This window comes from Ochotona curzoniae, unplaced genomic scaffold (genome assembly GCF_017591425.1).
Source record: "Ochotona curzoniae isolate NIBS_2020 unplaced genomic scaffold, NIBS_Ocur_1.0 contig_64, whole genome shotgun sequence".
NCBI lineage: Eukaryota > Metazoa > Chordata > Mammalia > Lagomorpha > Ochotonidae > Ochotona > Ochotona curzoniae.
In genome coordinates this window covers 25,610,881-25,633,761 of record NW_024466502.1, presented here as the reverse complement: position 1 = coordinate 25,633,761, position 22,881 = coordinate 25,610,881, and the positions used below count along the sequence as shown (strand labels likewise).

Genomic DNA, 22,881 nt, shown 5'->3' with positions numbered 1-22,881 from the left:
TATCTGGAGAGTGAACCTATCAATGCACGGTCTCTCTCTGTCTCTCCCTTCATTGCTATAACTCCTCCTTTCAAATAAATAATTATTAGAAAAACAAAAAATGACTTTTAATGTGAATGGTTTTTCATTATAAAAAAGAGATACACAAAGTAGCAATCATGTATTCAGTTGATGAGGTTTGTCATCTGCTGCATAAGTAGTGGTAGTTTATTAAAAAGAGTGTTCAGACAACTGTACTGATCTACCAGATGACCAAAGTACCCTACTCCTGGGAATATATCCAGAGGAAGTGAAATCTGAATATGAGAAAATAACCTGAAACCTTGTATTTATAGCAACATAATCCACATTAGCAAAGATATGGAAAAACACAGACACTGGTGGAAAGAACAATGGATAAAGAAAGGGTGGTACATCTATGGAATACTACTCAGCCATTTAAAAGAAAGACATCCTAACATTTGCAACAAAACCCAACTGTACACATTGTGCTCAGTGAAACAAGCCATTCCAAAAAACCCCAAATATCATGTATTCTCTGAGATCTGGTAAACAAGTGTGTGTGTATGTATTTTTACATATATACATATATATATACACACACACATATATAATCTGTATAATGGAGCCAACCATACAGGAGGTGAAAAGGCATTGCAGCATGCATCTCTAATCACAAATAAAAGGAGGCTTCCCAATGAAACAGTTAATTGTAGCTTGGCAGTATGATACTAAATTTTGTACGTTGCCTATCTCTACAATGCTATGACACATTTAAACAGGAGAATGTTACACTTGTGACTGCAACTAAAGGACTGTACTACAGTAACAGTATGGGGGAAAATGGGGAAGGAGGAAGGGGAAGGAGAGGGAGCAATTCCTATACCTATAAAATTGTATCATAGAAAATAACAACAACAACAACAACAAAAAGAATGGAGATAGTCACAGTACACTTGCCCAAATGAGCAGTGGTTACACCTTTAAAAATAAAAAAGTGAGTGGGTTGGCACTTGAACACAGCAGGCTAAGCTGCCACTTGCGACACTGGCATCCATACCATATGAGAGAGCCAGCTTGAGTTTCACCTCCCTGCAAAAACACATGACAAAGCAGATCATGCACAACATGTTGGGCCCCTGTCACACATATGGTATTCACCTGAGAAATAAACCAGTGGCAAGCAGGCCTCTTTGTCTCTTCTTCTAACTCTGCCTTTCAGAAAAAAAAATAAGTAAATGCTTAAGCAAATGTATAAACTGTAAAGGAGGTATTAGGCACGGTGGCTAAAATGGCTGCAACCTGTGTCAGAAAGCCAGACTATGATCCTCAGCTCCAGCTCCTGACTCCCTCTTCCAGACAGAAGCAACAGAAATGGCTCAAATAATTGGGTTTCTGGGCTGGATCCATGGGTCAATAGGCTAATCCTCTACTCTGTGCTGTCACCATCCCTCATGGGTACCTGTTTATGTTGGGGACGTGATGTCATCCTACGCTATGCTATACTCACGTCACGTCATATCATGTTAAGATTGTTACATGATGTTATAATAGGGATTGGCTGCTCTAATCCCAAACCAGCTGTCTGCTTATGGCCTTGGGAAGTAGATGAGGAGGGCACAAGTCTTCAGAAACCTGTATCCATGAGACTCAAAGACCCAGAAGAGGCTCCTGGCTTCAGATTAACTCAACTAACCATTGTGGCCATTTCGGAAGCTAACAAGTGGGCAGAAGATCTTCTCAATTTCTCCTTCCCTCTGTAAATACAACTTTCAAATAAAAATAAATAAATAAGAACAATAATAATTGGGTTTCTGCCAACCAAATGAGAGACATGGATTCAACTGGCAGTTTCTGGGTCTGAGCAAGCCGTTGTGGACATTGAGGGATTGAAGGAGCAGACGACAGTTCTCTTCCTTCCCCTCTTGGTGTGTGTGTGTGTGAGAGATAGCTGCAACACCCAATTACAGTAATACATGTGCTCTTAGTTCTGGAAACAGTAAATGTTATCCAATACAAAATCTTCTATGCCTTGAAAGAAAAAAAAACTGTTCTCTTAGTCCTTAAATATCCATAAATTGATCCATATATTTGGCTGTGTATCACTCAATAATAGTTCATTGAATTTTAGAAACTTTTCAAACTCACTGACCTCTATTTTGTCAACTCGGACCTCTCTTGGTTCTCATGGAGCTTAAAGTAAATATTAAAGGGGGGGGGGAATCAGTACAAAATCACAGAAAAATTCATGCAACAAACAGTAACATTCCAAAACCTGTAACTTGGAAGAACCAAGCAATTTTGACATTGAAGTTATGCTCCAACCTTATTTTTTTTTAATACTTCCTCTTTGCTTTAGATTTTTATTAACTTTTCAAAACATTCACTCATTCAAATGTAGCCATATGGATCTTACGAGTTCATTCGGCCCTCCCAGTTTGATGATATAATCCATTTCAAGGGAATAACATTTGAAGCTGTGAATGGCTGAGAATCAGCTGCAATCTGAGATGATATTTTTTCTTGTAGGAGAGATAAGCTCAGGGAAGGGAACGAGGAGAAGGGTTCTGCAAACCTCTGGGTGCTCTGGAAATGGCACCAGTGGCAAGAAAGGGAGATGGGGCGGCACCGCAGACCTCCGCTTACCCCTTGTTCAGATTCCAGAAGCTCTGTTTTGACTCTGACTGCCGGCATCCCATCAAGCATTAACATTCTGTTCTCAAAGGTGTTGATATGCTGAGAATAAAAAAGAGAGAGACTCGGCTATTAAGCATTCCAGAGAGGACAGCTGGTCCAATCCTCTTCTTCACCGTGGTACATTTAGTGCTGCTAACCTAATTTTTTTAAACAAAGAAGTATAATGAAGTGAGAGGATCAGCATAACCAATTATCTACCTACCCTCTCCCACCTCCACACCCGCCACTCGGAACTTTCATTTAAAATAATGACCAGGAAGTAAAATTAATCAGTCTGACTCTCTGACCTCGGGGGTGGAGGTCAGGCTGTAATAAACCTTACATTAATTTATATGGGGCTGAAACAATCCATCACACTTCCACAATAGTGCAAGGAAGTAAAAGGCAACTTTCTCTTTTCATTACTTTAAGACATTGCATTGTGCACAGATGTTCATAAAAGAAATCAGATAAAATAATTTATATACTCTTAAAGTCTAGGGAAGATAATGTAAGTCTAGACACATTCAATTTTCCTATCAGGGAAATTATGATCAAACAAAAATTCCTACATATCAATGACCTCCAGCCATCTACTTCACAACCAACCTAAGTCAGCCTCATGTGAACTGATGCACCTGAAGTTAGAGCTAGGCCAAAGATCAGCTGTTCTCTGTGTTACTGGATGTCTGCCTCGACTCAGCATAGTTCAAGTGGAAAATCATGTGTGGCTCAATAAAATTCCAAACAATAGTTTTTAAACATTAGGTCAGGATTAATTTCGACCACTATGTACTACTGTTTTGGCGATTTCCTTATCAGCAACCTATGAGGGGAATCTGAACGTCACGTCTCAATGACTGCCTAAAGCCATCGCTGGCCCATATTCCATAACATGCACAGAATATTACTGTGACTGCAGTTACAGACTAAACTAAAAAACTGCAATCAGCTAATTTATGTTGGTAAGTTTTGCTCAGTTACAGAATGTCATCACATGACACCATAAGAGGAAAAATGAGCTTATAGACATTCTATCTGTATGGCAACAAATGTTAATATAATTTTTGAAGCTTTGACATTTATGCCTTTCATTTGCTTGGTTTGTGTCTTTCATTTACTTGGTTTGGTCTTTCATTTTACCAACAAATTAAAGAACTCAACAAGCCACAATATTACCAAAAATACTAACAGAGTACAGTATAGTGAAGCTCTAATTGTTTCATATATTTCTCGACTTCTTTGAGAAATACTTTAAGAAACAGGATTTCTAGGGCCTCTCAGCACAAATATTTGCTTTGAAAAATCAACAAGAAGAAATAGCAAATTAATTCTAGAGTTAACTCCAATGCATTTTAAAAGCTCATACCATCTAACTATTAGATACTTACAGGAAGAAAAAAAAGTACTGTCACATTCTTTCCTATGTCATTTCCAAATTGCCAACAATACATTTAAAATTTTGTCTTTCTGTTCATTTTTTCCTATTTTATAAGGATGTTGTAGCCTAGTCCAGAGCTCAGATTAGAAACATGGTGCTACAAGCAATCTCAGTCAACTGGTTCCAAATTTGCAAGCCTTTTGTGGAGGCCTGTGAGTTGTTTACGCAAAGGGCATGTTTATGAAATTCTAACAGGTCTCTGCTTGGGTGATTGGAAACAGGCAGCGTGGCTCAGTGCCACGTGTTCTCAGGAAACCCCTCCAATAGCCGGGCAGCCGCTCATCTCCATCCCTCACGACTCTAAGAACCCACCTTCACATAGCATCCTGCAGCCCTCAGGATGGCAGACAATGAGTGATGAGCTGATATTACTTCCTAACCCGGAGGAGATCTTGGCCAGACGTACAGGGAAGACACCTTATTAAGGAAACCTAAGCAGTGGAGGAGAAGAGAAAGAGAGGCTCTGGAAAGGCAAGTTTAATGAACTGTTAGAATCTGATTAGAGGCTAATGTCCCTTTTAGCGCTTTGTACCAATTTACTGCTGATATACTCCCACCATTTTCCTCGCAGATTGTGATAAACTGTTTAGTCTAAAACCTGAGCTCTAACCGGGGTCTTTAAAGTTAAAACCTGGTAAATTACACCTGGCTGTGTCCATGTTCCATTAAGCACACTTAAATATCCTTATATTTTCATGATGCTTTAGAAGATTTTTTTTATTGCTATTCTTGAATAATTCTACATGTGTAAAAGAAAGAACGGACATTTTGGTTTGCCTGTAGAAGTGGATAAAAAAGAAATGCAATCTTGAATCCTTAAATAATCATTTTTTTTTTCTTTAAGGTTTTTCTCAGGATCCTCATTCAGAGCCACAACCATAACAAACATTAGTAAATGACAATGTTCAGACAGGGAGCCAACCTTCACCTGCTCAAGTCTCTTGACAAGGGAAACTCTATCTGTGTTATGCCTTCAAGTTCAGTTGTGACTAGACGCGAAGTGGCAGTAATCTGTGCATTCAGAATTCTAACCGTGTTTGGGATTAACACAGGAGGCCATCACAGCACAGTCTAAACTGTTCTGGATGGCATGTGGTTTCTATACAGTGGAGGGTAATTAAATAGCACTGAAGACACAATCCCTGAAACAAAATATTGATATATTTATCTCATTAAGCTAAGGTCTGACACATACACTCTCAGTTGACTGTAGACTTGAAATGAATAATACTTCCTAACAATTTGGAAATGTCTCCAAGCACATCTTGTCATGATCTTAATCAAAATGTATTTATTGCAGAATCAATAGCTTAATTGATTCCCGAGAGGAAAAAAACATAGAGTCATCAACCTCAGTGTTATATTATTATTATTTTTGCAACAAGTGCGTTGAATTATGCAACCACCAGAGTAACAATTTATGGGCATATATCACACACATACGTATATATGTTGTTTGCATCATGAATGAACTGTAGTAATTAATCCAAAATGTACCATAGGACTTATTAACCAGATATTAATTTCATGTGCACTCAATGAGAATGGCATTCTGATTTTCCTGTTAACCATAAAAGATCTGACACCTCAACAGTGCAGCTCATAGCAGGAGCCCACTTCATCAAACTCCATGCTATCAGCAATGACCACTGATGCCAGCATCTCAAAATAATTCTAAGTGGAATATGCAGCCAGGAGATGGGACTGAACTTCAGTGAGTCTAACTCACAAAACCATTCAATGGGGAAACTTTCCAGGCTACCTTCTAAACCTGCTCCTCTAACCCTGTGGTAAGGGCCTTCTCTTATGCCTTCTCCCGACTGTGGGTACATTTGCACAAGTCGAATGATGAAGAACTAGCCAGTCCATATTCTAAACATAAGCCAAAAATTGCAGTTGGTATTTGTTTTGCTTTTATAGGTACATGACACTAAAATCTATATCCAGCATCAATCTTCATGACTGCCCTCAGATCATGAGAAATATAAATATGTCTCTCTGATCCACTGGCCTGCTAAGTCAGAAGTGATATAGGGGACAAATGAGTAGCAATTCAAGTCCCAGTCCACCAAGTTGGCTGAGGCACTTCCACTGAGGCTTATAATGCAAGCATGCCATCTGGATAGAAATGTTACTGTCCATAAAGAGTAACAGAATCAGTCTACAAAGGAATTAGGTATTTTTATTAAAAACAAACAAAAAAGTCTTAGAGAAGTTAATCTCTCCTTTTCCTTTACTCACCCCTACCATAATAACAGCAACAAAAACTATTACCAATGTTTTCCAGTCCTGCTCACCAAGTAATGCCAGCTTAACCCACAGGTTAAGAACTCCCCAAACCAGTGCTGCAGTACTTGTAACAAGAGAACAATAGAGTCTTCTCTTTTTGGATAAGTCGTACAAGTTAATATGCCTACTTCATAATTATTATCTAATTATATGCAACAAATATTTTATTGGCATGAACTAAAAATTATAATTTTCACCTTGATAACAAACATAATAATCCTTAACTATTTGCATAGTTATCATGGACTAGCTCATGGGCTAATTGAGCATATGAGTACACATTCAATTTTCAAAGTAATATAAGAAGTCCTCCTTATATTACCTGACATTGAGGCATCTGAGATACATGCAGAGAATATTGGCCAACACCATCAGTTAGTGAGTAGCACAGCTTCACTCCAAACCCAGTACGGTTATCCACTGTATCCACTTACCCATTTAACCCCCTACATATCCCTGTATCAACACATTCTCCATATTAAAAAAAAAGCTGGGGAAAATATGAGCACTTTATTGAAAGCCACAACAGCAGAATTCTTAAGTCTCAGGGACACGGTCTTCCCAAGAGCTAACATGAAAACTCTTGGTCACCCACATGCACATCATAATATGGGGGAATAACAGTACTAAGTCTGACAAGTCACTGATTTTAAAATCATTTCACTTTTTCCCTACTTTATATCATGTTTTTAGCACATATACTTAACCTGATGAATGTATTCATTTCTCCACTAAAAACTGCTCAGAATTTATTTAGCAGGCCAATATCATAATGAATTCAACTTTGAAAAAAATCTATGACATTATCTGCTATCCAGTGTTTTGAAAATATTTGTACCTTTTGCTGGCTCATTCTGTATTTTCATAGCAGTTCCAAACACTTCGGTGATAAAGTAATTTCACCTTGTAAATTTTATACAGAAGCTAGTGTTTTGGCATTACTTTCCAATTATAATGGCTCAGATGAAGTATAAGCTTATATTTTTCTACACTTACATGTCTTCAAAATCTTTCTGAGGACTTATCAATAATCAATGTCCCTGAAATGCTACAATGTAAACATCAGTTCAAACATAGACAAATAACATTTCAAACATATAATACAGTTGTTATTCTAGCTACATTTTTCATCTTTTATTCCTTCGCAGAATGGGGAAATGAATAGCATATTAGATACCCATATTTTATTAACAGAATTAACAACTGAAACTACTGTCATTTTCACCAAATCCTGTTTTCAATGATCCACCTATTTATTTTCCTGAAATATTTTATCTTCAGTCCGGAAAGTAAAACCCTTCCACAAAAATTCTCACCCTGAAACATAAGGAACACTGTTTCTCATAAAGATTATTAAAGGTGTATGTCTTGTGCCATGACATATTTTTCTGATAACAAGAATCATTTTATATCCTATCTTGACAGAATGCTAAACTAACCATGACAATATACAACTCATATTAATAATTTAGAAATACTTCCTATAAGCTGTTAAACCATCCATGAAATACTGAAATTCATATTCAAGTTGAAAATGAAGGCTATTCAAAAGGGCAACCAACCCAACACAAGCGAGAAACCAAAAGCCTCCATACATTTCTCGAAATAACAACAGCTGCCTGACTTCCTTCTAGTATTCACTGGGCAGAAGGTGCTTAAAATGACAACTCAATTTCCAAATGACATTTTTTTACCCCGGTATTAATTCAAGCTGCAATAGAGAAGTATTTTCATTATTCCTACTCTGCAAAAGTGCACACACTTGGAGGTTGGGAGCTGATCAATCTTTTCATAAATATGCAGTGAAGGCCTTTGTTGTGTCAAATTCACCCCATTCCATCAGCACCACTCACTAAATCATGAGGCTTTAGGAGAGATTCAAGAGAGATCAGGAATGGTCAGAACACACACACACACACACACACACACACACACACACACAATATGGAATGAGAAGCCTCTACCCACCACCAAGCACAAACCTCAGGGAAACCAAACCTCAGGACAACTCCCCAGGGAGAGATCCAATGCGTGTTAACAGGTAGTGGGATGTCAGCATGGGTCAGTCACAGTGGGCTTAATGACAGGCAAAGACAGGCGAGAACTCAGTTCCGTCATAGAAAGCATCCAGAAAACAGGACAAACCGGAACAAATCCTCAGGCCCTGCCCCAGGAATCCAGAACCAAGGAAACAGGAACGGCTGAGAAGCAGAACATAGCTTGAGCTCTTGCTGCAGATACAGAAACCAAGCACCACGAGTTGGGCAGAAGGGCCAACACAGTAGCAGACAGGCCCCACACATTAAAGAAGTATGTTTTGTTGCTTTATATTCATTATCTCATTCGTGTATGCACACATTCATTCCTTCAAAACATACCTGGGCATGATTCTATTGATTGGTGATACGCAATTAACGAAGAGAAATTGGTGAATTCTTGCTCCAGTTATCTAATGCCCCCAAAAACTTTATTGTAAATGTTTTAGATAAGAACATTAAAATCTAGAGATATTACATACACAGATTTCCCAAGATTATGAAAATTATATAGAGATGCCCAGGCATGGTGCCCTGACACCTCTACACACCACCGTGCTCTGGCTGGTGGACTTTCGGTACAGAACGGAAAATTAGTGTGAGCTGACATGCAGATGTCCCAAAATTCACTAGGTAAACAAGACGTTGTAGAGGAGCCAACTCACACAAGGAAATTTAAGCATCAAGAAGAAAGCAACAAGGTAACTTCATAACTTAGGCAACACTCAGGAAGATCATACACTGCACAGTACTCAGCCAATGAGGAAGAGGGCACAGGACCTGGGTGCCACCCAGCAAACTGCTTGTTGTAACTGCTTAGCATACCTTCAGTCTTGAGATAATAAAGTCTTACATTCCCTGAGTCTCAATTCATCTCCTGGGCAAACAGGTGAGGATATTTCATACAACAAACAAGGCACAAGGGCTGAGGGGTAGACTGTAAGGCCAAGGCCAACTCATCACAGATGGCACTGAAGGGAGACAGAACTGAGTTCATACTGTCCCACAGCAGGTGACACTACCAATTTCCCGAACCCTGGTCTCCGCCCTTCTGCCTCCAGGACTGGGTACAAGCTACTTGGCTGTAGGATTCATCATTTGCTGAAAGTTTCTGTACTTGTTCTTGTACTAGCAAGCAAGTTCCCAGAGAATGGATTTGCTCATTTCCTTCTTATAGTGCCACTATTCCTCATAATTAAAACAAAACCTAATATATAATCTATTCTCAATACGTATTTCTGAGGTGGATCAAAGAAAATAATGCAAACACATAATAAGATCTGTTCTGTCTCCTTGGTCTATGGGGTGACAGACTGTTGACAAAACAGAAGACAGTTACAGGCAACATTGTCAAGCTAGGAATTTCTCCTTATCTGTAAAGAACAAAGAAGATTTGGGTATGGTTGGAATATTCACTGCAAGAGTTGATTGCAGGGACCAGTGCCATGGCTCAACAGGCTAATCCTCCACCTTCAAGGGCCAACAGCCATATGGGCACTGGTTCATATTCCAGCTGCTTTACTTCCCATCTATCCCCCTGCTTATGGCCTGGGAATCTGACCATTGTGGCCATTTGAGGAAACAGTGAATGGAAGATCCTTCCCACTGTTCCTCTTCTCTGTCAAATCTGAGGTTCTAATAAGAAAAAAAAAAAGTATGATTGTGCAAGAGACCAGAATGGTAACATGCCATCAAATTCATCTTGAATTGGTCTTAAGCTGTGGTAATTCATCTGCACATTCAAAAATATTTGATGCTAAATGCCAGTAACTGGTGGTGCAAAATGAGTAAGAGATCAAAATACCCTGCCTTAAGAGAACTGGAATTACATAAGGATGAAATGTGTTGGGACAAAACACAATAGGTATGAGATTCATGGAAAAAGCTAATGTGTTAGGCTCTGTGTCACTAACTTGGAAGCTAACTGATGAAGACATAGAAGGTGACAGAGAATCCAGCTGGCACAATAGCAGAGACAGTAAGACCCGAACCATGGCAGTAGTAGTGGGAACTGATGGGAGAAAAACATTTGAGATAACCACTAGCAAGAATGAACAGTCTTTGAGGGCTGACTAGATGGAGGATGGCAACAAGACTGAGCTGGGAAAAGGCTGACAAGATTTTTCTACATCTTACAAAAGATTAAGGCAAAAATTCAGTAGGAAGAAAAAAACATGTTATTTGTTCCTACAATATTATCAGTGGATTTGCCACACTCTAGGAAATGAGATTATCTGTGAAAACTGTATAATTTCAATGTAGTTTTGTCTATGCATTATCTGTTACACAGACATGAGATATCTCTCCAGTCAGTAGATTCAAATCATATAACAGATAAAATCAAATTGATTCAAACACGGAACCACGAGACTGGATTTAACAAGGTAGTATCTGCCCAACTACCAGAGCAGGAGCTGTACACTGACATCCTCATCAGAGGTTTCCCTTGTGAAAAGCTAGAGGTATACATAACGAGAAAAACCAGCCAAACACAAATGGAACATGCAATGCAGTGACATCACTGATGTTTTTGTCCAGAGTAAATGAAGATTGCTATCAAGCATTCAGTTATGGATTTACTATGAGAAACAAAGGAAATGGTTATCTCCACTTTGCCTTCTCTACAACGTTTGTCCAGTAGCATTTTATCACACCTAAGGTGGATTAGCTTTCTAAGCCATAAGCTCTTGAGTGTGTATGTCTTACATGGTCTAAGAAAATGGTGTAACTTGGTAATGGAAAAAAAAAAAAAGTAGAAGAGGAAAAAATCAAAATTAATTTGGCTTAATTACGGTTATTCTAAGAAAAACAAGGAAACGAAAAAACCTGAAAATTCTCTGTGGTGAGAAAAACGTGTCAACTACTGCCCAGATCAACAAGATTTTGGCCTTTTCTCCAAAAATCCATATCCACTCAGGTAGTTAACACTTTCATGCCAAATATGTAATTTTATCTTTTCTGGAAATTTTTTTTTCTGTGCAAATGAAAGTTTGCATTTCATCTAAAAAGGATTTATCAAAATAAGTAATATTAGAATTTTATTGCAAAAAAGCACAAATGCTGTTAAAATTAAGACTGTGTCAGTAATGTGTATGCTCATTTGTTCTTTTTAATAACAATACTTTTAATACCTATTTTCATTTCATCCCACTAACAGTCACAAGTAGTTTGACTATCACACCTTTTGTCACTCCAAAGTATTCTATCTTCCAGGTCTGCACTTTTTCCTGGAGAGTGGTGTTTCTACACAGAATTATAAGTGAGAATAGGACACTGCCCAGGATTATGGGCCTGATGCTCAGACGCCCTGGTTGGGAGTCTACCTTTTACTATGTCGACGGCCTTCTTATGGTTTCAGCATCCTTAATTATCAAGCACGCTCCCACTTCACAGAATATTAAGCCTTCAAAGAGATAACTCAGGTAAGGTGTTTGGCATGCAAGCCATATATGAATAGCATACATAATGCTGTTTAAACTACAGATATTTACCATGGCAACATATTTAGCAATTGCTTTAGTAGAGAATTTATATATGAGATGGTGTGTAATTAGAGCTGTGGAAATTTTCAAAATTTGAGTAAGACAAAAGAACCATACAGCACGTAAAATAAACTCATATTGCTAAAATGTTACAATTTGCCTGCAGGTAGGGCAACAGGAAGCCAGTGGTGATAACTCCTCCACACTATGACACATGCTGTTGTCATTTCCAGTGCAGACAGGGCTCGCCCACCTGTTCCCTTCCCAGATCTGATCAATCTTGTTCCTTCTTGGGATTTCTGTAAGACATCTGTTTCTGTTTAAATCCATGAAATCCGCCACTGATTTTCTGTTATTGAACACTTCTCAAATTCTAAACTGCAACACCATGAAGGTCAGAAAAGAAAAAAATTCCATTCAACAGGAATTTGGAATGTGCTTTATAATCAAGGAATTATATAGCTGCACAGCACTTACTCAGGGACCTTGTTACTTCGTGTCAACCTCTTTATAAACCTGATTCATAAAAAATCAGAAACAGCATATTTTTGAAGCAGAATAACTTATTCTACTCAGAAATTTTCCATTACCTACCTCCGCTGTTTGTACTAACTATAGCTAAAATAAATGTTGCTCATCAAGACAGTTGAGGTACCCTGCTTGAGAACCCCATTGTTATGACTCCAACACTCTCTTCGATCTGTTTTCTTGACATCTGCACTGTGCACACATAAACCAGAGTAGAGCAGTTTCTGAGTACACTGCAGAAACATGAGCAGCACCCTGGTGGCTCCCGCTGCATCCCAGTACCATCTCCTTCAGAAACCAGCAGATGTTGCAATGGGGGAGAAAGGACCACCAACACTGCCTTCAGAAATCATCAGATCTTACAAGCACGAGCCTCAGTGCAGAAACATCGTTTTGTAATTGCTGATGTTATGAACTGATTCTGAAAAATTATATTGAATGGTCCTGCCCAGCAAAATAGGATAAACGGTACCTTACCGTGAAAATGAAATAATATAGAGTGAATACTGGAATCCCACTACTAGGAAGTTAACATTACTACAAGATGATTTTATTATTTTGTAAAACTTCTTCTATCCTTTCCATTTTTCCAAATCTTCCCAATAAATGAAGGCATAGATTGCAGAAAGGAGCTGTGAACGTCTCTGTCAGTTCAAGCAATGTGAACTGAAATAGTCACACAAGGATTTCAGTCTGAGTTTAGCAACTTTCTGGCCCTATTTTAGACATGGACTGTGACCATCTACCAATTGAGGTACAAAAAACCACAGAGCATGAGAAATGTTAATTATCCAAAAGTATACCATGATGATTTAACTGTCAACAAGGAACTAGAAGATCTGGTTTTCACTCCTGGCCCTAGATAGGAATTGCTGCACGGGGTTTTTAGACTTTTACTCTCCAGAAATGAGAACTGAACCCCATATCAAGGACAAAGCATTTCATTATGTGATTTGAATTATTTACCTTTTTACGGTTAATTGTGTTATAGAAATGTTGTCTTTTCAGTATTGCAGAATTCACACCATCCTAGTGGCTTTTACAAACACCCAAAGAATCACCCAAACAGTATATATACTAAATTGCTAAAGAAAAGATGGAAGAGTCCTGTCAGGGCAAAGTAGGTTAAGCCAGTCACTTGGGATGTCTGTGTTTCTTAACAGGGTGCTCAGCTGGTTTACTTCCTACCCAGGACTCTGCCCGAAGCAATTGGGGAAGCAGCAGACACTGGCCCAAGTATTCGGCACTCTGGGGCCTAAGTAGGAGGCTCCTATGAACGTCCAGGCTCCTTACTTGAGCCTGACCCAGCCCTGGTGTTTGTGGGCATTTCCACAGTGTATCAGTAGAGGGAATAGCTCACTCTGTGATTCAAGTAAGAGGAATAGAAAAATTTTAAAAAATTCAACAAAGAAAGAATAGAGGAAGAACATCATCATCTAACAAATAATTTCAAAGTGTGAAGAAAAGTAGGGCAAAAAAAAAAAACCCACAGAATTTTTAATTTGAGATCTCCCCCAGATGATCATACTCCTGAATGATGTTGAGAAGATTGAGAATATGCTGAAAAGATAAACCACAAACTGGCTTTCAGTGGTGCACAGGCTTATTTTGCAAAGACTACAAAACTACTTGCCAGAGTTCAGGTACAGATAGTTATTTTGTTGTTGTTTTGTGTTTTTTTTGTGTGTGTGTTTGTTTTCACAATTCATTTATTTCGATGGCAAAGAAACAGAGAGAGAGAGAATTTCCTTCAACTGGTTCACTCTACAAACACCTGCAATAGCGCAATTGGGCCAGGCCACTGTTAGAAGTGGGGAACATCAATTCAGGATCCCTACAGAGGCAACCAAAACCCAACTTCTTGAGTCATCATTTTTTGTCCCAAAGTCTCCGCTGGCAAGATGTAATAATCAAAAGCAAAAAGAGGAGCCTGGGATAGAACCCAGGCTCACCAATATGGGAAGCAGATGTCCTAATTTAACTGCCAGGATACATACGTGCCTCAACATGTGTTTTATATGTAAAATGAACACTGGAGTTTAATTTAATGCAGAAAACAGAATTTACAATGCATCATTAAGTCTGAATTAATTACATGTAAATATATTTTTATTACATTCCATTAATAAAGTTAATGCTTAAGCTATGCAGGCATGTATTAGCAATATAAAATTCATAGCTTTTTGAGGTCTACATGAAGACTGAACATCTTATAAACTTAGGGATTGTGTTCTATGTCTCTTGCACACAGCTGCTCTGCACTACCACTGCAGTGGCTCTCCACTTGATTTGATACCTCTTTCCATCTTTCCTCCAGTCTCCACTAAAGCCATGTGGAGAACTAAGAGGAGGAGGAACAGGAAGGAAGAGTGAAGACTGTCCCAAAATTGGAGGAAGGCCACAGACCTAACACAAGACTTTAATGAATGAGTCAGTCCCAAACTAGCAGCCTGGATGCAACAACAAATTCCTAGAACTCAAGTTTGCTTTTCCAGTAATGAACTGTTTCCCACAAGTTCAAGACCTTTATTTGAGCTGATCTCTTACGGTCTCCAACAAGACTCACCTGGGCATGAAGCCATTAAAAAATCCTCATTCACTGAATCTGTATATTATGTTTGGTGATATGCACATTTTGATAATGTCCTCAATCCTGCCAAACCACGAACATGATAACTCTCTCCATCATTTAGTGATTTTTCTTTTTTTTTTTTTAAGTATTGTAAGTTTCAACACAGATCTTCCACATCTTTCATTAGGTTTATTCCAAGTTATTTGAGGCTCTTCTACACCATTTTAAAGGGGACTATATTTGAAGGTTCTTTTTCACTCATGCAGTTGTTTGTGTATACTAGAGCCATTGATTTATGTTCAGTAATTTTGTACTCTGCTACCCTGCCAAATTCTCTTATGACTTCCAACAGTCTCTACTGAGCCTTCATTTTGTTCATGTGGTATAACATACTTCTCTCTTTGCATATATTACATCATCCCTGCATGCCAATGACAAACACAACCTGGTCAGGATGAATGATCTGTTTGATGTATTGCTGAATTCTGTCAGCTAATATTTTGTTAATGATTTTTGTATCAGTCTACAGTTCTCAACACTCTTCTCAGAAATAGAAGGTACAAAATTTCACCTGGGAATACAAGAGAGCACGTATATATTATTCAGGATAGCTTTCGCTATAAAACAGGAGAAATCACAATACCAGCTTTCAAGACATACTACAGGGCAGTGGTAATCAAAACAGTCTGTCACTGTTACAGAAACAGAGAAGAAGATCAATGGAACAGAACAGAAACCCCAGAAAGGAGTACACACATGTACAGCCTACCACTCTTCCACAAGAGAACTGAAAATAACCGGGGGGAAAAGCCTGATCTCTCCAACAAACGCTGTTGGCACAAACAGACACCTACTTGCAGAAGGAAAACAAGACCTCACACCTTTCCCTTATACAAACATCAGCACAAAAGGGATCAAGGACCTAAATCTGCACCCAGAAACCATCAAACTACTAGAGGAAAACACACCATCACCCTGAAAATGCTGACATAGGCAAAGACTTCTTACAGAAGACACTAAAAGCACAGGAAGTCAGAGCCAAAACAAATGCAACTACATCAAAATGAAGAGGTTTCAGTACAGCAAAGGAACTGGTCAACAAAGTAAAGGAGCAACCAACAGAATGTGAGAAAATCTTTACACACTGTACGATAGATAGGGCACTAACATCCAGGATTTACAGAGCTTCAGAAACTCAATGACAGCAAAAGACACAACACTGTGAACAAATGGGCAAAAGATATGAGCAGACATTTTTCAAGAGAACAAATTCAAATGACTAACAGACATAGAAAAAAATGTTCAGGTTCCCTAGCTAGAAAGGAAACATAAATAAAAACCACACTGAGATTCCACCTAACTCCAGTGAGCTTGGCCTGCATTTGGAAATCTACTAACAACATCTGCTGGTGTGGATGTGAAGAAAAAAGTATACACTGCTGGAGGTAGTGTAGACTAGTCAGCTAGTATGGAGATTGCTAAGACAATTGAGAATTAACCTAACATACAAACCAGCAATCCCACTCCTGGAAATATATTCAAATGAAGTAAAATCTGCATTGCTGATACCTACAATGCCATGATATACTTGAATAGCAGTATGTCAGACTTGTGACTGATGAGGAAGGACTATACTATTGTAATAATATGGGGAAACTGGAGGAAGCAAAGGGTAGTGGTAGAGGTTAATATCAATACTTACAAAACTGTATCATGAAAAACTATAATAAAAATTAAAAATTGCAAAAAGGAATTGAAAAGAAATCCTCATCCAACATCTATGTACTCTATAGCTCATAAATAAATAAATAAATAAATAAAATAAAGTATAGGACAAGACAGGCCTTGGATCTGCTTCATGAATTTGCCACTGAGAAATGACATCACAATCAACCCTGTTTCTCAGGCTATTGAACTTTCCTAGGCTAACTCACAGGGAATATGTTATCAGAATCCTCGACCGGCCATTGCTATCCTTTGCTTCTTTTCAGATGGTCCTGCCACCACGTCTTTTGTCAGTGTGCTGCCAAAGACAAGGAGAAAGGAGAAATTTTCCTCTAACTACAGCAGAAATTTCAGATCCCAAGCAAAATGCAAGACCCCAAAGAAAGCCTCTGAAAAGTAGGTCATGTCTCAAAAACACAAATTATATACTGATAAATTTAAAAACCGATGTTTATATGACAACAAGAGAGGGGCAGACAGACAGACAGACATGGATGGGGAGTAGGGGGCAGGGAAGAGGCAGATAGAGAAGAGAGTGGATGGAATATGAATGCCTGGAGGGTGGGAAGGGGAGAGAAAGACATCTGGAGAGGGAGGGAGCAAACGAAATGACATGCACTCAAAATTGGAGCTGAAGGGATATGGAGTGATATTCTTCAACTTTGTTTTGACATATTTTCTGACTTGCTCACGAATTTCATATATTCATTGTATAATTAAAGGAAATAGTTGACAGCTGAAATTTTCAGATATAAAAGAGCCAAGTTTAAAAAAAGAGGAAGGAAGGAAGAAAGGAAGGGAGAAAAAAAAAGAAAGACAAAGTCAAACAGGCGAGCAGTCAAGGTTCCTCCCTGGGTCTGTGTTTCTCAAGTCACAGTTCTTTCCATGCACTTACCAGGAAGGTGCATACTCACACAGGTCCCTTCCATATGTACACAAGTGGCAGTTAAAATTTAACTATTACAAACCTAAAAATTTCACCTGTGCAGGTGAAATTGAAAGGAACAGATTTTTTTAGTTTATTTGTATCTGACATACTGAATCCATTGTATTGCCTGAAGTGGCTTATCAATCCAGGTTTGCCACTATTTTCAAAACTAAGAGAATCTTTATTACCTGTATCCTTTATTACTGACTTTGGAAATGATATAGACTTCTTTATATTCTAGGGAATTCCATGACAACAGGCAAATAGGTGTATTATACTATTATCTTGTGCTATGATTTTAACATCTGCAAAAAATAAAGTTTATATCTAACACATCTACATTTTTCTACTACACAAAGTACACAGTGAGTGTATTTATAAAGAATTTTAATGAAATGAGCAATCTTTTCTGTTCTGGTTCAGAAAAGTACAGGTGACAAGAAAACTATGCATTTTTGGTATATTTAAACAAAATATACTATCTGAGTACACTGGTAAGACTTTCTGCCCTTTCTGTAGATGTCTTGCTTCTCTGGGCCATGAGTCACGAAAGGCCGCCTTCTCAGATTACAGAACACTGAAAATGTTATTTGAGAAAATTCCCAGAGAGTAGCTACTAAAAGAATGGGTTCTCACTAACAATCCATCATTGAAAGAACTAAAAATACTTTCTGAGACTTCAGTTTCCTGTTCCGCACACCAGAACAGAAGTTGTCACTCCAGCCTGACAACAAACTAAAAGCTGAATGAACTGTAAAATCAACAATTCTCTCTGGATCTGTTAGAGAGGTAATGCCACAAGGCAAATACTGCTCCCACTGAGACTGGAAGACAGGAGGACACAAGAAAATATCAATTACTGAGGCAGAGACTTCTCCTTAGAAAAGAACTAGGCTCTAAGCTGACACACGGTGGGGAAAGGAGGCAGCCCTCCCTTCCCACTCTAATTCCTTGAGGGAACAGGACCAGTGGGTTTACCTGGACATTTCACGGGACATGGTCTGGCGTGGAAATCTGAAATACACCCAAGGCTCCGATGAGGCCAGGTGTTGCTTCTTCAGTACCCCTGGTCCAGAAGAGTGAGTTAATTCTCGAAGGAAGTAATACTTAACTTGTTTTCTCTCTCTCTCTCTCTCTCTCTCTCTCTCTCTCTCTCTCTCTCGCGCGCGCGCGCGAGCTCTCGCTCTCTCCCTCTCGATTTGGTTATTTTTACCGCCAAGGCAGAGTTACACAGAGAATAAGACACAGAGAGAAAGATCTTCCATCTGCTGATTCACTCCCCAAGTGGACACATGGCAGGAACTGAGCAGATCTGAAGCCAGGAGGCAGGTTCTTCTGGATCTCCCACGTGGGTGCAGGATCTCAAGGCCTTGAGCTGTCCTCCGCTGCCCTCCCAGGCCACAGCTGGGAGCTGGATGGGAAGTGGAGCAGCTAAGACAGGAACCGGTGCCCATATGGGATCCTGGTGTTTGCAATTGAGGATTAGCCAATGGAGCCATCGCATCGGCTAATCAACTGCTTCATTTAGCAGGACACAAAAGTTAAAAACAAAGGTGACAGGAGAGTTATGGACAGTACCCAGGTCTCTGAAGAGAAACAGCTTAGGAAGCTGATGAGTAAGATCCAAGAATTAAACAAACTGAAATATGAACTGGATTATGATATTAATTTATAATATTTAATAACATAACAAAAGACAATAAGGAGCAGGCACTGGGTACAACAGGTTGAGCCAAATCATACTGAAATGACACTGTTGAGCCTCAATTCTGTTCCCAATTCCAACTTTCTACAAAGGCACACCATGGGAGGAATGAGGTAATGGTTGAGTAGCTGGATCCCAGTTACTCAGGCGGCAGATCAGAATTAAGTTCTGGATCCTGGATTCAGCCAGGCCCGAGTCTGGCTGTTGCAGGCATGTATGTAGTAGAGTGGAAGATGTGAGATCAATCTGTCTCCCTTTCTCAGGAAATAAATACCACAAACAGGAGGCCCCCTCCACATACACACATTAGAGAAAAGAAGCCAGGTTTGTCATGAATTTTACGTTTTAGGCATACTTATAACTGATACAAACATGACTCTATAAACCCATATTAGCTTACATTTTTTTTCAAGAATAGAAGAGATAATTTTGTTAATATTCTGAAACACAGGACAAAATGGGCAAACATGTCATTCTGTATTTAATCATTTTGCTCTTGATGGTAAAGAAAAGAGCCAGCTGGCATAATTTACTAATTACAATAATGTAATAAAAATAGGCAAAGTACAAAATAGTCATGTTATGCCAAACGATACCAGAATATAGACACGCATGTTTCCGTGTGCTGGTTGTGTACTGCACTGGGAAATGTCTAGTAGGTAAATACTACTACAGTCTTTGGGTCACAGTATTCTGGGGCTAGTCTCAACTTTGCAATCTGTTTCTAATTACATCAATAACAGGAACATTTCAGAATGAAATATACAAACATTGAAAACAGTTTTTAAAAGTGAATTTTACTACTTCTGACAAATCAAACAACTCATTCAACAGTGGTTCTGGAACATTTGGTTCTATCAATTATCCTCCAAGCTAAAAAGTATTCAGCAAATGGTTTCATTTTTCTATTCAAAAGTTATTTTGTTGTAATTTAGTGCTTAATATGACTATAATTTACTATGTGTATGACAGTAATAATGTCACTAATAAATTTTTTATTTGAACATCAACTCAGCAAACCTTAATATTTTGACATAAAACTAAGTTGTGAAGGAAAGGCAGACATGTTAGCATATTTATCCTCGCATATTCCTTCCATAAAACATTCTGCTTACTTCTCTTTAAATAAGGAACACATGGGGGGCTGGCCTGTGTGAGGCAGCACTTCCTCTTCAACCCTGTGGGGCAGGCACCCCATAACAGTTTGTGTCCTGGCTATTCCACTTGTGAATCAGCACTCGGCTTACGGGATGGGGAGGAAGCGGAAGATGACCCAAGTCCTTGGATCCCTGCACCCACATGGGGGACCTGAATGATACTCCTGGGTCCCAGCTTTGCATCAGCTCAGCTCGGGCTGTTGCAGCCATTTCAGGAGTGAACCACAAGACTCTATGTCTCTCTATCTCTCCTCCTCTGCAAAAACTACCTTTGAAATAAAAATAAATAATTCTTTAAAAAATGAGGACCACATAAATGATATTCAAGTCTAGTTCCCTGGTTCATAAATGCAAATACCATGTGAACTGGCAAACACTTCCACTTCCCCATTAGAGATGGAAAGAAGCTAGATGACTGCAAGAAAACAAAGGGCAGTAACACTGTCTGAAGTTCAGCTTATGGAACTGGTTTTTATGATTTACTACCAATGTACCAACCAACAGTGAAACTAACTTGCAAACAGTGCTGAGGGCAGATGCTCAGAGTTGGGCTGCACTAGCCCTGGTACACATTCCAAAACATTTTAGACCTCCAAGTTCTCACAAACTGATATCATAAAATAAATAAAAAGCCATGGGGTAAAGAAGCTCTGACACGTTGAGGTTGATCCAAACCTAGTATAAAAATGTCACGATAGTCAGAGGCCCGTGAGCTCTGAAAACTGCACTCTCTCATAATATTCACACTATGGAGCAAATGGGAAATGCAAGGGTGTTACTGTGCAGTATAATAAAGACATAAAGCTGGCCATGGGATACAGTCCAAGACTTAAAGAGATGGATATTTTGGGTGCAACTGCCTTAGCAAGACACCAGGTCTGATCAAACACACAGTAATAGCACAGGAAGTTTTCCACATCGGAGCCAGTGTTGTGGCACTGCAAGGCAAACTTTTGCTTGTGAAACCAGCATTTTATACAGGTACCAGTTTGAGTCCCAGATGCTGCATTTCCAATCCAGTGCCCTACTAATGTGCCCATTATTTGGGCCCTTGCACCCTATAAGAGATATGGAAGAAGCTTGGGGCTCGTGCCTTTAGGCTGTCCCACCTGCAGCTGTTGGAGTCAACCATTGGATGAAGATTCTCTGTCTGTTTCTCTAAATCTGTCTTTCAAATAAATAAAAAACAAATCTTTTTTTTTAAGAGCATTATCTCAGGATCCAACAGCATAACTAAGTAATAAACACAGAAAAAAAAAATCAACAGCTGAAAATACAAAACAAAAAGAAAAACAATGCTGTGGAATCCAGCACTGTCAGCATCTTCAGCCCTCTAACAGACACATACTTCCACCACACTAAAATATTTTTCCCCACCACAGTCAATTTGTCAAACAATGTCTCAAATAAAAAACTCCACAGAGGAAAATATTGTAAGGAAGATTTTATTCTACATGAGCACTTTGCTTTTGATAGTCCATTTCTTTACTCTTTCCCAAAATGTGAAAATGTTATGAGCCTCATCTTTTTGGTTAAAACAGGGGTGCCAGCCTCAAATTGTTCCGCAGTGTCTGGTACAGAAAGTGATGGGAATGAATGGTAAGGATGAGGGTCTTGGCTGTTACACACACACTGCACTTGTCTCCTAAGGATGTTCAACACCTCTCCCATTGTGCATGGTCCAAGAAGGAGCAGGGTGGAAGCCAATATCCCACAGGCAGGAGAGCTAGAGAATTTACATACCTCGCACCTCACTTCAGAACTGCTATTCTCTTTAACATCACTCGACTTTTTCTTTGCAAAATTTCTCAAATGAATGAATTGAAAGCATGCGGTGAACGGATTTCACTAGAGCCCCAACCATAGCATGCTCTTTAGGCTAGGAAATGGACACCTCATGCCAGCCAGCCACCTGTTCCATGTCTTGGTGACGAAGTTGAGATGTATTTTAAGGACAAACAGGACACATTCTAGCATGGAGCTTTAAACTGCAGGACAATTTGGCAGAAAGCATCAAAGGCCATAAAAACACTCATGCCTTGTGTTCTAGCAATTACGACTCTTGGAATTTCTCCTAAGGTAATAATTAAGGCTGTGCAAAAGAATATTTATTTCCCTGCTGTTTTTAATTATCAAATCTTGGAAGCAACTTAAATGTCCAAAACTAGATTAGTGGGTAAGTAATTTTAAGTAAATTTACAATATACCCACAAAATTTTTTTAAAAATTGTAAATGATCACTTCAAAAAACGTTGAAATGTGCCCACAGAATTGCAGAGGTCTGGACTATATATTCTTAAGTATGAATACCACGGCACAGCAATATATGACGTGACCTCACC

The 22,881-nt window shown here is 38.9% G+C and overlaps 1 protein-coding gene across 2 annotated transcripts in view; it reads right to left on the bottom strand.

The window, feature by feature from the left end:
* KLF12 (Kruppel like factor 12) overlaps nt 1–22,881 on the bottom strand; it is a 402,309-nt gene that overhangs the window by 218,860 nt on the left and 160,568 nt on the right. Inside the window, exons 1-2 of one of the 2 annotated variants that reach the window (XM_040991293.1) lie at nt 4,430–5,492; nt 2,647–2,736 (exon numbers count right to left, since the gene is read on the bottom strand). In XM_040991293.1, coding sequence (XP_040847227.1) covers nt 2,647–2,712 — 66 coding nt within the window. In that variant the 5' untranslated portion in view covers nt 2,713–2,736; nt 4,430–5,492. Of the gene's footprint in view, nt 1–2,646; nt 2,737–4,429; nt 5,493–22,881 lie in introns of those variants that run through there. The other variant, XM_040991291.1, reaches the window with a different exon arrangement.